We start from the raw sequence: 15,284 nt of genomic DNA, 5'->3' as shown, positions 1-15,284 counted from the left end.
TTTAGAACAGCTGAGAGGCTGCTCTCACATACAGCACTGCTATAAGGTGTCTTTCAGGACCTTACCACAGTAGAGAATCTACGTAATACAGTTCTCCCCCATCATGCTCCTAGCTTGCCTCCACCATGCCCCTTACACTCCCACCACAGCCCCTCTGCTGGCCGTTTCAAACCAGAGTCAAGCCCGTAGTGAGCTGGTTAGAAGCACCCAAATCAGTAAATGGCTGCCAAGTAAATGCCAGAAGTGAAGCTGTGATAATTCTGAAAGCCTCTTTACTGAACATGTGCTACTCTGACCACGTGTCGTAGCTCTGACACAGGGGAATATATAGCAGAAGAAAAAATGGTCCCCTCTGGCCTTAAAATCTAGGAAATAGTATGTGGTGAACTGAAGCTAAAGCGGCTGTCTGTGAATTCAGTTCTCTCTCCTAATGGTAAGAGTTCCTGATGACTGAGAGGTAATCTTTCAGTTTCCGATTTTATTTGCTTGCTTTTGTAACCTTTGGTAAATTAGGATAGGGTTGTAAGGATTTGGCATTTTCTGTTTAAAAACCAAGAGCATTTGAAAAGGCTGCCACATATCTGAGCCTTTTGTGGAGGTTTTGGGCATGAGGCCAAAGTGAATAACGGATTGAAGGCAGAATTTCAAAGAAGATAAAGTATCGCTAACATAACTTCCATTGAACATATCGGTCTGATTGCTGACTACATAACCCAGGTCTTCACTAGAAAAGGTTTGCCAGTATAGCTATGCCAGTCACCCTGCCCAGTGCTGACATAAAATTGTTTTTGGCAGTATAACTTATACCAGTTCCCTGAGCAAAATAAGATATACCAGCAAAAGGACTTTTATGCTGTTATAACTGTATCTATAGTAGGGCCTCTTTTGGTACAAAAACGTTTCAAAAATTATACCCATAGCCAACATTGCTATATTGGTAAAAGTTTAGAGTGTAGGTCAGAATTGTGTGAGGTTTGTGAGGGCATAATCATAGTTTTTCTTTCCACTCTTTTTTTCCTTGGTGGTTTTTTAAAAAGAAATTAAACAAAATTATTGGACTTTTTAGGGGAATGGTTGTTTTTTGCCTCCATCCCTTTCTTCTTTTTTTGTCCCTTCCTCACACTCTTTTTTTTGCACATCCACAGACAGTGAGAATAAATTGAGTTCAATGCTAGGTGTAAAAAAGGCCACTGAAGTGCTTGTCAGTACCTGAAAGATACAGAACCAAAAAATAGAGTTTCTAGGCCTGCCTTAAACCATCACAGATAGTGGTTCACTGAGCGAAGAATAACCAGTACATTGATCAACGTACCAGCAACCTGGATGTTTCTGCTTTATTACATCTTTGTGTTTATAAATTAAATGTTAACAAAGGGCCGGATTTGAGAACCCCATTACTCAGATTGGGAAGGAGTCACTCACCCATGTAGTCCCGCTGAAGTTAATAACTACTTGGTTAAGTAACACTTCACCCGTGCAAGTAGGGAGTTGACAATCTGGCCCTGTGTTGGAATGAGATTGAATTACCTTGCTACTTATTCCATGTTATACAGCAATGTGTCTGTGTGAAACAGGCTGATTCCCATGTGGAAAAATCATTTAGAAATTAAGAGAAAGTAATCTTTAGACAGGCTTATGAATGATTCCATGAAACATAATAGAGAATCACATCCCAGTTTTAGAATTCTATAGGATTGTTTCAGAAACCTACAGAAAAGATCTTATTATGTTCTACAGGTTTATACAACGATTACTATATAATATTTATTGTTTCAGCCTATTAAATTCCATTGGACTTTTCCAGTGAGTTGTTAATAAAAGCATTACACTAGGGATGAAATCTTAGCCCTATTGAAGTAAATCAAAGGGAGTTTTGTCATTGATTTCAGTGGGGCTAGATTTCACACTGGGTGGGTGATACTGATCAAAGCACCACAAAGCTGGGCCCCAATTTAAATGACTGACTTGTGTGCATTCTTGTTGTAATTAATGAATTAATAATGAATTACTGATATTTTTGTTTTTATTTTCAGGCAAAGAGCAGATCTTACTCCAGAAGGATTATGAATCTGCTTCTCTGACCGAAGTCCGCGCTATGTTGAGGAAACATGAAGCTTTTGAGAGTGACTTGGCTGCCCACCAGGACAGAGTAGAACAGATCGCAGCCATTGCCCAGGAGCTGAAGTATGTTCCATTTAGAGGCATGCAGCTGCTGACATTTAACTGATAAACTATTTCCAATGAATTCAATAGTGTCATAGGTACAATGTAAGAATTCCACAGATAGCTTCGTAAGGATATTATCTGAGCTAGTCATTGACACCTTTCCCTTTTTTTTATTGAACTAAATATAGACGTGCAACTGAATACAATTGTTTCAGAGCAAACATTTAAAAATTGACTTAACAGTAAGCTTTTGTTTCTGTAGGTGGGTAAATTGTGTATCTGGTGGGGTTGGGGTAGGTGGAATTAGCCTGCCAGTTCATGTGTTCTGCTACAAGATGCTAGATGTGAAATCGTTCTCATAAAAATTATTTCTTTAATTTTACTCACATGAGTATAATATAGATCCAATATCACAAGCTGATATTAAAATAATTTCTTACATTTGCATCGCTTCTCCCATCCCACAGTACTTTATATACTTAAAACTAATTCCTATTCCTTCTCTGTATAGTGTGTGCGTCTCGGTCTGTCTGAGGTACTTGTCAGGCCCCCATTACCGTAGTGTGTGAGGACCTCACAATCTTTAAAGTATTTATCCTCACGAGCCGCACTGTGAGGTGAGGAAGTGGTGTTAGCCTTGTTTTACAGAGCAGGAACTGAGGCACACAGACACTTGCCCAAGGTCACACAGGAAATCTGTGGCAGGGTAGGGACTTGAAACCAAGTCGACCAAGACCAATGCCTTAACCACTGGGCCAGCACACACACACAGACACACATGCATGTGCGCGCACACTCACAGAGAGAATACAAATTAGTTTAAGGGTCCAGTTCAGCAATACACATAAACACATAATACATAAATACATAAACACTTGCTTAATTTTAAGAGTGTGGATAGTCCCATTGAATTTAATGTTGTTATACTGGAAATCAGTGGTACTACTCCCGTGCTTAATGTTAAGCATGTGCTTAAGTGCATTGCTGACTTGCAGTATAAATTTATGAAGCTAACAGAGGACAGTGTGGACTAGTGGTTAAAACAGATGTCTGTCTGGGAGTTAGGACATTTAAGCACGGTTCCCATCCCTGTCTCTGACTCTCTGTGTCACCTGTGGCGAATCTCTTTGTCTACACAGCAACTAGACTCCTACAACTGGCCCGTGCCAACCAACTCAGTCTTGCCGGGCTGTTTCATTGCTGTGTAGACTTCTGGGCTCAGGTTTCAGCCTGGGCTCTATGACTCTCCCACCTCGCAGTGTCCTAGAGCCCGGGCTCCAGCCTGAGCCCTGAGAACCTGAGTCAGCTGGCATGGGCCAGCTCTGAGTGTTCAGTTGCTGTATAGACATACTCTTTATTAACTTTCTATGTTTTAGTTTCTTCATTTCTTTGATGGGTTAAATACCTACTGCAAAAGAATATTGTGCAATTTTTTAAAAAAGGCTACAACTCAGAAACACCTGGGTCTTAATTCTCCACTAGCTCCAATCGTATCTCTGTGATCCTGTAGTGCCTGGCCTCAGTCTAGAGCATCTGGGAGTCTACCCTAACTTATGTCTCTGGAGAAGGGACCTTACAGCTTTGCCATGAGCCTTCCATTCTTGTGCTGGGGCAGTGTGTGGCTAGCACAGGCACCAGTTCTACCACCTCATCCAGTGGAAGTCTCCTCTGTTTAGAAACAAATCCAAACATCCATCATAAAGTTAGAAATTGCACTTTCTGAAAATGTTTTGCCTACTATTGTTAGCAGTAATACCTCAGTAAAACCTGGAAGAGATTATAGAAAAAGTCTATTTTTTCCAGTTTATTTGAAAGAGAATGTGTATATTTAGAGGAAAAAAGATGAAGTAATTAGTTAGTGCCAAAAAAGCATGAAACTTAAAAGGATGCACATACCAGTGAATTCATCACTTGATAAAACACTTGCCTTTCTTTTCATCCTGACCTGTATGGTAATAATGACTTTCTATTGTGTAATTGTTTGTACAGAAGCTCTCAATGGCTCTCTCTAGAGACACTTACTGAAAATGTCTAATGCTGGTTCAGCTCCACCAGTATTAGCAGCATTGAGAGCAGAGTCCGGACAGCCTGGCAATTGCCACCATTGTTTTAGAGCTGTCATTGGCCTCTGTTCAGATCAGGCTAATGAACGCAATGCTTAAAAAGCTGGTTGGCCATCTACGCTAGGGCTCCAAACACTGTTAACATCAATGAAGTTTGACTGGTGTTAGCAACAAAGTGAGATTTTTGAAATAACATTCTTAATGCAGGCAGGGTCAGTGTTACATCCTCAAAGTCTGTGTTTTGCCAACTTGAAGGGAACATAGCCAGGTGGTTAGAGTGGGGCTGAATGGGAGAGAGAACTCTGCCACTGACTTGCTGTGTCATGTTGGACAAGCTACTTGTGGCCTGATTTTCAGAGGTGATGAATCATAGAATCGCAGGATTGGAAGGGACCTCGAGAGGTTGAGAACAATTTTTCTCCCTAAGAACACCCTGTTGACTTCAGAGGTGCTCTGCACTAACCTCCATGTGCTTACCTGTAAAATGGAGAAATCTCTGCTCGGTTGCATAGGTGGGTTGTGAAGCTCAATTAGTCTTAAAACCCTTGGAGGACATTGAATGAAGGGCGCTATATATAAATGCCAAGTATTAGTAGCTGCAAGCAAATAGACAACTTCCTTTGGATATTGATTTTAATAATTTTACCAACAGTTCCTCACAAAATTATAGATATTAGAGGTGAAAAGTCCTAGTTCCTCTTGACAGTGATATTTTTTAGGATTGTGTAAAAATTTTCATGCTAAGAAAGGTGTAGTTGGAGCTGATCTAAAGCTCATTGAAATAAATAAGGATCTTTCTCTTGACTTCTTTGGCCATTGATCAGGTCCTTAAGACCAGCATTGACTGTGCTTCAGGTCAGCACGCCCTATATTTTTGGTAGTCATCTCTTGGCTGCCTGCAGTTGCTATTTTGAAGGAGAACAATTGCTGTGTGACCTTGAGCTGCACTGGTTACAGTTCAGTGTCAGTGCTGATATTTTCTGCTACAACAGCTGAAGCCACTAAGAGCATAAAGGTTAAAGTTGTTAAAAGCTTGTTGATTGATGGTGTCTGGATAAAGGATTTGTGTGTGTGTGTGAGCAGGATCATTCCAGTTTGGAAGCTGTTATGCTGTCATTGTATGCCAGATTGTGAGACATCATAAGTCTTGGATGGGGCACTATATAAACCTGGGGGAAAAAATCAGGGATTTCCCATTTAATACATTGTAAATGCTAAAAAGAATTAGACTAAATTGTGCTCTAAGGTGCTATGCTCATTTATGGTCCTATGCACTAATTCCAAGATTTTCACTAATCAGGATCAAAATCGCTGAATGTATTTTTTTTTAAAATATTTATCTCACCTTGTGTAAAAACTTATTTTCAGCCAGGCAAACAGCTATATTAGTCTCTAACACAGATGGACTAGAAAGTCTTTTGTTTCTGGATACCTGGGTTCAAATTGTGTTTATGGGCACAGTTACAAAGAGGCCAGCCCTGATCCAGGAATTACTTAAGTACATGCTTAACATGGCTTCTATGGAACTACTCATGTGCTTAAAGTTAAGCACATGCTTAAGTGCTTTGCTGGATCAAAGCTACTGTCAGATCAAATTTGGCCCATTTTTACTTATAATGGTGAGAGAATCACAAAAAGCAAACAGCACAAGTAGTGCAAAAGTAAACTAGGTATTTATATTTCTTTCCTTTTTAATAATTCCCTGTAAAATGTGACTTTTTAAAAGGAAATTTGTGTCTTAGAAGTTTATAGTGCCAGCTCCTCATGTGAGGTAAATTGGCATAGCTCCACTGAAGTCATTGGTGTCACACAGAGTTATACTAGCTGAGGATCCGGCCTATTATTTTTAAACTGTAGATGCCCCTTTAAAATTAGCGTTGATAATCTCGTTCTCTTACCTATTTATCCATATTCCAAACGTGCAACACAAACTGGCTGTGCTTAATAAAAGCCCAGGAACAGGATAGCAGGGATCTTGAAAGTCATGACAGGTACGTTGGAAGAGCTGTTTGGTGAAGTTAGTACAGTATCTTCCAGCACTGACCCATAGCCAGTACAATTAGTCCCTAACTTTCACAAAAGTGACATTTGCCCTTATCCTAAAAAAATGAGAGTGACAACCGGAGATCAGTTGGGCTAAAAATAAAATTCACAACAGTCTCAGAGGTGCCACTTGGAAAAACTTGAAAAACACTTTGTATTTATTTAGACTTATTGTGAAAAAAGATACTGATACAGAAGCTCTTGGTGCCCTGACAACTTACTAAACTCACAATCCATATATGGAACATCATCTATCAGTAGGAGTATAACATAAAAAAAATTAACTTGCAGCCAAATACATCAAAACAGCAAAATTATGTCCCTTCCCACTCCACACACAGCCCCATACCCTCAGACCTCCCCCAAAGTCTTATTAATTAGATAGCTTTTACTGCATACCCTGAAGGTCAACAAATCTGGAATGATTTAGACCAAAGTGTGGAGCAGTTCCAGAATCAAAGGGCACTCATGGAGAATGCCTTGCTGGCAGCTCCCTCTCCTTTATATAAATAATGTGCTTAGATGTCATATGGTTTCTCTCTATCTTTTTGATGATTAGGGCACTTTTATCAAAAAAGCTCTTAGTGTCCAACAGTTCATTGGTTCTTGCTGCATAGCCACTGCAAAGTGATTGTCTCACACACATACGCTCTCTGTGTCCCACTGACTATAAGTATTTATGCACAGTGGAACAGTCATTGGGCCACAGAGAGATGAAAATGACCCAGTAGTTAGGGCACCTAGAGATTGAGGGTGCTCCACATCTGAATATCCCATAGCGCAGTGGTTAGAGTACTCTCCTGAGATGTGGGAGGCCCCTGTTCAAATCCGTTTGATCCCCTCTAGTTAAGGGAGGAATTGAACCTGGATTTCCCACATCCCAGACGAGTGCTCAAACCATTGGGCTAAAAATTACAAGGTGAGCACCATCACCTCATGCCAGATTTTCAATGGGACCCAATCCAGTAGGCAGCCTCTGAGCATGCCTATCAATCAAGCTCCACAGGTGGCTTAGGTAGCTGAACACCTGTCTTTTCTTTAGGATCATGAATCACTCCGGGGCTTAGTTGGGAGATAGCCATCCAGATGCATAGAGGGAGGCTGCCGTGTGCATGCCAAGAAGCAGAAACATAGGTGCTGAGGGAGCCTTTACACTGGAAACTTAAGTGCCAAGTGAATTTAGGTGCCTATGAGGTTCGGTGGGACTTTTGTAGATCACAGTGGAAGCAAAATGGGAACACAGGCACCTAAATCTGGGGTTTAAGCACCCAGGTACCTTTGTGGATCCCACCCTTAGTGCCTAGATCCCACACATTATAATACCACTACACTGCCTAACTGATTGCAAGCTGACTTTTTTGGCAAGAGGAGGAAAAAGAAGAGGAGGAATAGTTATTGAGGGCCAGTGCAACATGTACACAGGTGCAGAATGTACAGTGTTTTCCTGTCTATTTGTTCAGAAGCTATAGCAGTTTTTGTCTTCACTCTTTCTTAGCGAACTGGACTTTTATGATGCTGCAAGTGTCAATGATCGATGCCAGAAGATATGTGACCAGTGGGACAAACTGGGAACACTTACTCAGAAAAGAAGAGAGGCACTGGAGGTAAAATTGATATCAATAAGTAGCTCCATTTTAAAAAATGAATCCTTTGGGGTTTATAACAGACATTGTTGAGTGTTAATTCCTGGAATCCAGACTGCAATAAACCCTTTCCCCAGCTCTCCATTTCAGGTTGCTGTGAGTTCATTTGCAATATAGGTTGAATTGCTCAGTAATAGACTGGATGGTGCTTTGTTTCTTAGAAGTTTATGGTGCAGTTAGAAATTATAAAGCAGCAGCAGCAGTATGAATTTGGTTATCAAGAGATGACTTGTAATCCCACCCTTTGGAGATTTGATGCATAGCAGTGATATAATTAGGAAGCTGTCTTGTCATACACACTACAGCAAAACTCAGTTTGAGCAGTATGCCAGTGGCCAGGCTCTCTGGTGATGGAGGTTCCAGAGCAGTGAGATCCAATTTACTAAAAGCCCTAGGATGTATCTTCATGGCTTCCCTTGAGATCAGTGGAAGCCACCTACATACATCTCTGGGCTCAAATGTGACATGTATGTGTTACTGCTCCGTTTCATACGTGAAAGAAATGATTAAAGCAGGCCATTCATTTACAATTGGTGCAATTTAATTTGTTCATTTTATAGATCAGATTATCAGAAAATATTTAAAATGCAGTAAATGGCAAAAAAATCACTTAGGCCCTGATCCTACACAGTCTTATGTACATTCTTAAGTTTACATAAGTTTAACATGAAAATAATTTTAATGTGAGTAGTCTCACTGACTTCAGTGGCATCTTTTAAGATATCTCAGGTTGGGCAGCCAGCAAATAAGGCATCCAAAATCATCAGTCACTTTTGAAAATGTATGCTCAAGGTAACTGGGACACTACTTGTATGTGCATAGAATTAGCTTTCATCTTGGTAACAATGAATTTGCTTGTGTGCATTTACTGGACTTAACAGAGGACAGAGAAATTGCTGGAAACTATTGATCAGCTTCACCTGGAGTTTGCCAAGAGAGCTGCGCCATTCAACAACTGGATGGAAGGTGCTATGGAAGACCTACAGGACATGTTTATTGTTCATAGCATAGAGGAAATTCAGGTAAATGGTAGTCTGTTTCTGGTTTGCAAACCTCAGGAAGTCAAGAAAGGGAAGCCTTCCCTCTCACTGAATGGACATTGTCAACATGTGTAGGTGAAAACATATCCTGCATATAAGCTATCTTTCTGACAGAGAATGTCCTTTCCCACTCATCTGTGAGCATAAAAGTGATAACCTATAAGCAGACATGGCCTTTTAAGGCAGCTGGCTGCAGTACTTCTCCCCTTGGAAGGAGTCCTTAGCCAGAGATAAGAAGGCAGGCAAACCATGTGGAAAGCAGAACTTGGGAACACAGTGTCTCTTCACATTTCTCATTATATGGCGCTTGGAGGTTGTCTAGGGCTCTAAAACAGTAGCTAGGTGGGATTGGTGGCCTTGAGTAGTCACAGTGTATGGGATTTGGCCCAGAACAGTCATATCTGACTGAACCAATGTTAACCTAATAATAAAGGCAACTTTCTGGAACCTGACACTTTACTTCTGTGTCTCATGAAAGGCAAGGCATAATTTACATTTCCTCCCACTTTAAGACCACTTTATATTGCCAGATTAGTGTATAAGTGTATGCTATGAATGAGAATCAGGCTGTTCATTGTGCATAGTTGGTTTGTTGTGAAAGTAACTGAAGGCATTGATTTTGTCATTTGTTCAGTTGCACTCAACATTAGTGGTACATTTGTGCAGCTGTATTTAAAGGGTGCTCTCAAGTATTTAGGCCCAGATGCTGCATCATGATCCACTAGGGCAGACCCCTTTGCCTATGTGAAATCACACTGACATCATTGAGACTCCATGTGGACACAGGGTTCCAAGTGAGAGAATTCCAAAGAAGTGTCAGGGCTCTAATTACTTTTTTCTTTTAAACAGGGCGAGGTTAGGGTGAGTAGAAAACTTGTCATATTTTTTAAACTTGGTGGGGAAAAGGAAAGAGGATAATATTCACTTGCAATATTGGAAACCCAAATAGCACAGTACTGGTAAACTTCAGAAGTAGCATGAAAAATGAAGTGAAACTTATCTGTCTGGTTTTACTATTCAGAGTGAGTGAAGTGCAACAAAGTATGAAAATTAAATTAGTGTTTTTTTCATTTTCATTCTTAATATCATATGTTGTTAGAAACTCAGGTAAAGAAACATTTTTCAGAAATGAATCATTTTCATTTTCACAGTGTCTCTTAAATACTTCCAAAGCAACAAAATATGGTCTGCTACCCCAAAACCACCTTATTGCAAGTTCTGTCTTTTTTGAGGTGATCCTATAGGTGAAATTCTGTCTCCACTGGAATTTTGCCATTGACTTCCATAGGGTCAGGGTTTCACCCCATGTGTACAATGTATTTGGGGAGGAAATACAATTATTTATATCAGGCCCTCAAGATTATAGAACTGACACTACAACAAAAATCCTTATACTTTCTTGCTTTGTTTCTGATTCCAGAGTTTAATCACTGCCCATGAACAGTTTAAAGCCACTCTGCCAGAGGCAGACGGTGAGAGGCAGGCTATCCTGTCAATCCAGAATGAAGTTGAGAAGGTTATTCAGAGTTACAACATCAGAATAAGTGCAAGCAATCCTTACAGCACCGTCAGTATGGATGAAATCCGTGCCAAGTGGGATAAGGTATTGTATGCTAAAGGTGGAAATAACATTGCAGGAATAATGTTTTGGTTGTATGAATAATAAGAACAGAGACCCATACTAACTCTCCAGAAGTTGTCATGAATTACCAAAAAGAAAAAAAAAGTCTAATATCTGGGCTGATCCAACAGCATTCACTCAGGCAAAACTCTCCCTGCAATCAATGAGTAAAAACAAGAACAGCTCCATAATGAAAGCTCTTTCTTAAAAACCTTGGCTAGTCTGGACAGCAGAAAGGTATGTCAACATAAAATTAGGCTATTGGCTAGAAGAACTTTGGTTGTCATTATGGCTAGTGTAGAAAAAAAGCCTACCTATATATTATGGAGAAACATAGTACAGATGGATACAAAAAAAAATACAAAATGACAGTTACAGCCACATTTAATATTTTAAACAAGTTTCAACTCAATATTTAGTAGGTCACTGGTATAACTGATGTAGAACTGCAAGGAAAATTTGGGCCCAGTGTTAGTTTTTATGATATAAAATATATTTAAAACATTTTAAATGTTTTTCAGAGGGTTATATTAATTTTAATTATACAATAGCATTACAGTTCCCTGAATTGCAACTGGTCTCCCCAGTCACATGACTATATAATTAATGACTGAACGTATACAGGCCAGGGACCCAGTTCTGCTCCCATTGAAGCTTTTAGAACCGCATTGTGGAGCTGGCCCAACACATCTCATTTGAATCTACCTTCATGGCTTTGCTTGAATGTAATGTTCTGTGTCAATTACTGTTTAAAGCTAAGTGAGACGAACAAGGAATTGAATATGCTTAAAATAGCCTGTTTTTTTTCAGCAGGAAAAAGTGTATAACTAGATCAAGGTTAAAAAGTCTTAAATTTAATTCTAGTCAGAAATTAGATTTTCTTTTCCTTAAAAGTCAGTCTTTCTGGTCACACTTCCAGCCTGACTGGTTTCAAAATGCTCAAGAGTATGCCCAGAAAGATATTGGAGCAAATAATTAAGAAATCAATTAGCAAACACCTAAAAAATAATAAGGTAATAAGTAACAGTCATCATGGATTTGTCAAGAACAAATCATATCAAACCAACCTAATAGCTTGCTTTTAACAGAGCAAAAAGCCTTGTGGAAGAGGGGAAGTGGTAGATGTGGTATATCTTGACTTTAGGCTTTTGATACTGTCTCGCATGACCATCTCATAAACAAACTAGGGAAATAGAGCCTAGATGGAGCTACTATAAGGTGGGTGCATACCTGGTTGGAAAACCATTCCCAGAGAGTAGTTATCAGTGGTTCACAGTCAAGCTGGAAGGGCATGACAAGTGGGGTCCCACAGGGATCAGTTTTGGGTCCAATTCTGTTAAATATCTTCAACAATGATTTAGATAATGGCAGAGAGAGTACACTTATCAAGTTTGTGGATGATGCCACGCTGGGAGGGGTTGCAAGTACTTTGGAGGATAGGACTAAAATTCAAAATGATCTGGACAAACTGGAGAAATGGTTTGAAGTAATTAGGATGAAATTCAATAAGGACAAATGTTAAGTACTCCACTTAGGAAGGAACAGTCAGTTGCACACATCCAAAATGGGAAACAACTGCCTAGAAATGAGTACTGTGGAAAGGGATCTGGGGGTTATAGCGGACCACAAGCTAAATGTGAGTCAGCAGTGTAACACTTGGAAAAAAAGCAAACATCATTCTGGAATGTATTAGCAGGAGTGTTGTAAAACACAAGAAGTAATTCTTCTTCTCTACTCCATGCTGATAAGGCCTCAACTGAAGTATTGTGTCCAATTCTGGGTGCCACATTTCAGGAAAGATGGGGATAAATTGGAGAACTTCCAGAGAGGAAAAATAAAAATGATTAAAGGTCTAGAAAACATGAACTATGAGGAAAGATTTTAAAAATTGGGTTTAGTCTGGAGAAGAGAAGTCTGAGGGTATGTCTACACTACGGGATTATTCCGATTTTACAGAAACCGTTTTTTTAAAACAGATTGTATAAAGTCGAGTGCCCGCGGCCACACTAAGCACATTATTTTGGCGGTGTGCGTCCATGTACCGAGGCTAACGTCAATTTCCGGAGTGTTGCACTGTGCGTAGCTATCCTGTAGCTATCCCATAGTTCCCGCAGTCTCCCCCACCCATTGGAATTCTGGGTTGAGATCCCAATGCAAAAACAGTGTCGCGGGTGATTCTGGGTAAATGTCGTCACTCAATCCTTCCTCCTGAAAGCAACGGCAGACAATCATTTCGCGCCCTTTTTTCCTGGATTGCCCTGGCAGACGCCATAGCATGGCAACCATGCAGCCCGTTTAGCCTTTTGTCACTGTCAACGTATGTGTACTGAATGCTGCTGAGAGATGCAGTACTGCAGTGCTACACAGCAGCATTCATTTGCCTTTGCAAGGTTAAAGAGATGGTTACCAGCTATAGCACCATCTGCAACTGGAAATTGGTGATGATGTTTATCAGTCATTTTGCACCGTTTGCAATTGGAAATTGGTGATGACGGTTATCAGCCCTCTTGTACCGTCTGCTGCTGTCATGAGTGCTCCTGGCTGGCCTCGCTGAGGTCGGCCGGGGACGCATAGACAAAAATGGCAATGACTCCCCAGGTCATTCCCTTCTTTATGTTTTGTCTAAAAATAGAGTCAGTCCTGCCTAGAATATGGGGCAAGTGTACTAGAGAACCAGAGAGCACAGCCGCTCCGGGTCAGAGCCTCAGAGATCCCGCAGAAATGATGATGCCATTCTAGGGGGTGCCCCTGCAACAACCCCACCTGTTGCTTCCCTCCTTCCCCAACCCTTCTGGGCTATCGTGGCCGTGTCCCCCCATTTGTGTGATGAAGTAATAAAGAATGCAGGAATAAGAAACACTGACTTTTTAGTGAGATAAAATGAGAGGGAGGCAGCCTCCCACTGCTATGATAGTCCAGGCAGTACAGAATCTTCATTAGACATGGGGGGGGGGACTGATGGAGCTCAGCCCCCAGTTGCTATGATGAGGACAGTTTTCAATCCTTTTGCACCGTCTGCCGGGAATGACTAGAAGTCATTCCCATTGTTGCCCAGGCGCTCCCGGCTGACCTCACCGAGGCCAGCCAGGAGCACTCACGGGATGATGAGGATGGTTTTCCACCATTTTGCACCGTCTGCCATCAGGAAAGGAAGGGGAGGGGATGCTGCTGTTCAGAGCCGCAGCACCGCGTCTACCAGCAGCATGCAGTAGACATAAGGTGACATTGAAAAAAGGCGAGAAATGATTTTTTCCCCTTTTCTTTCATGGGGGGGGGAGGGGGGGGTAAATTGATGAGATATACCCTGAACCACCCGGGACAATGTTTTTGACCCTTCAGGCATTGGGAGCTCAAGCAAAGAATGCAAATGCTTTTCGGAGACTGTGGGGACTGTGGGATAGCTGGAGTCCTCAGTACCCCCTCTCTCCCTCCCTCCATGAGCGTCCATTTGATTCTTTGGCTTTCCGTTACGCTTGTCACGCAGCACTATGCTGAGTCCCTGCTGTGGACTCTGTATCATAGCCTGGAGATTTTTTCAAATGCTTTGGCATTTCGTCTTCTGTAACAGAGCTCTGATAGAACAGATTTGTCTCCCCATACAGCGATCAGATCCAGTATCTCCCATACAGTCCATGCTGGAGCTCTTTTTGGATTTGGGACTGCATCGCCACCCACGCTGATCAGAGCTCCATGCTGGGCAAACAGGAAATGAAATTCAAAAGTTCGCGGGGCTTTTCCTGTCTGCCTGGCCAGTGCATCTGAGTTCAGATCGCTTTCCAGAGTGGTCACAATGGTGCACTGTGGGATACCGCCCGGAGGCCAATACCGTCGAATTGCGGCCACACTAACTCTAATCCGACATGGCAATACCGATTTCAGTGCTATTCCCCTCATCGGGGAGGAGTACAGAAATCGGTTTTAAGAGCCCTTTATATCGATATAAAGGGCTTCGTTGTGTGGACGGGTGCAGGGTTAATTCGGTTTAACGCTGCTAAATTTGGTTTAAACGCGTAGTGTAGACCAGGCCTGAGAGGGGACATGATAATAGTTTTCAAGTACATAAAAGGTTGTTACAAGGAGGGGGGGAATTATTCTCCTTAATCTCTGAGGATAAGACAAAAAGCAATGATCTTATATTTAAGCAAGGGCGGTTTAGGTTGGACATTAGGAAAAAAATCCTAACTGTCACAGTGTTTAAGCACTGGAATAAATTGCCCAGGGAGATTGTGGAATCTCCATCACTGGAGATTTTTAAGAACAGGTTAGACAAACACCGGTCAGGGATGGTCTAGATAATACTTAGTCCTGCCGTGAGTGCAAGGGACTGGACTAAATGATCTCTCGAGATCACTGCCAGTCCTACGATTCTATGATTCTATGTCAGCCATTACATGTCCTACTAAAAAATGGTGAGTTTAAATTAATCACAAGAGCCAGCCAAATGATTAACTTGAAAAATCAATAATTATATGATTAAATGTTTTAAATTCAGCATTATATTTAGTCATTTAACTAAAGAATATTATAAAATGCCTTGATTTTAAAAAAATTACTGATAGCTGTACAAAGGTCCACTTGAAAGAATTAGTAATTTTTATGTTTTATAAAAGTTTATCTGAAAAATAAATTAATGATTTGTCATTAAAACTTTAGAATAACTTGGGTTTATTCTTCTCATAAACTTAACCATAATTTAAAAAAAAAACAT

General features: G+C 40.9%; 1 protein-coding gene across 3 annotated transcripts in view; it reads left to right on the top strand.

Moving 5' to 3' along the window:
- The window catches only part of ACTN2 (actinin alpha 2), a 120,042-nt gene that overhangs the window by 85,338 nt on the left and 19,420 nt on the right, over positions 1 to 15,284 (top strand). For all 3 annotated transcript variants that reach the window (XM_039529507.1, XM_039529505.1, XM_039529506.1), the window contains exons 14-17: positions 2,034 to 2,184; positions 7,768 to 7,876; positions 8,797 to 8,937; positions 10,376 to 10,558. In XM_039529507.1, coding sequence (XP_039385441.1) covers positions 2,034 to 2,184; positions 7,768 to 7,876; positions 8,797 to 8,937; positions 10,376 to 10,558 — 584 coding nt within the window. The remainder of the gene's footprint in view (positions 1 to 2,033; positions 2,185 to 7,767; positions 7,877 to 8,796; positions 8,938 to 10,375; positions 10,559 to 15,284) is intronic.

Source organism: Mauremys reevesii, linkage group 3 (assembly GCF_016161935.1).
Source record: "Mauremys reevesii isolate NIE-2019 linkage group 3, ASM1616193v1, whole genome shotgun sequence".
Taxonomy (NCBI): domain Eukaryota; kingdom Metazoa; phylum Chordata; order Testudines; family Geoemydidae; genus Mauremys; species Mauremys reevesii.
Note: the sequence above shows the minus strand (reverse complement) of the source record. Positions and strands in the feature narration are given on the sequence as shown.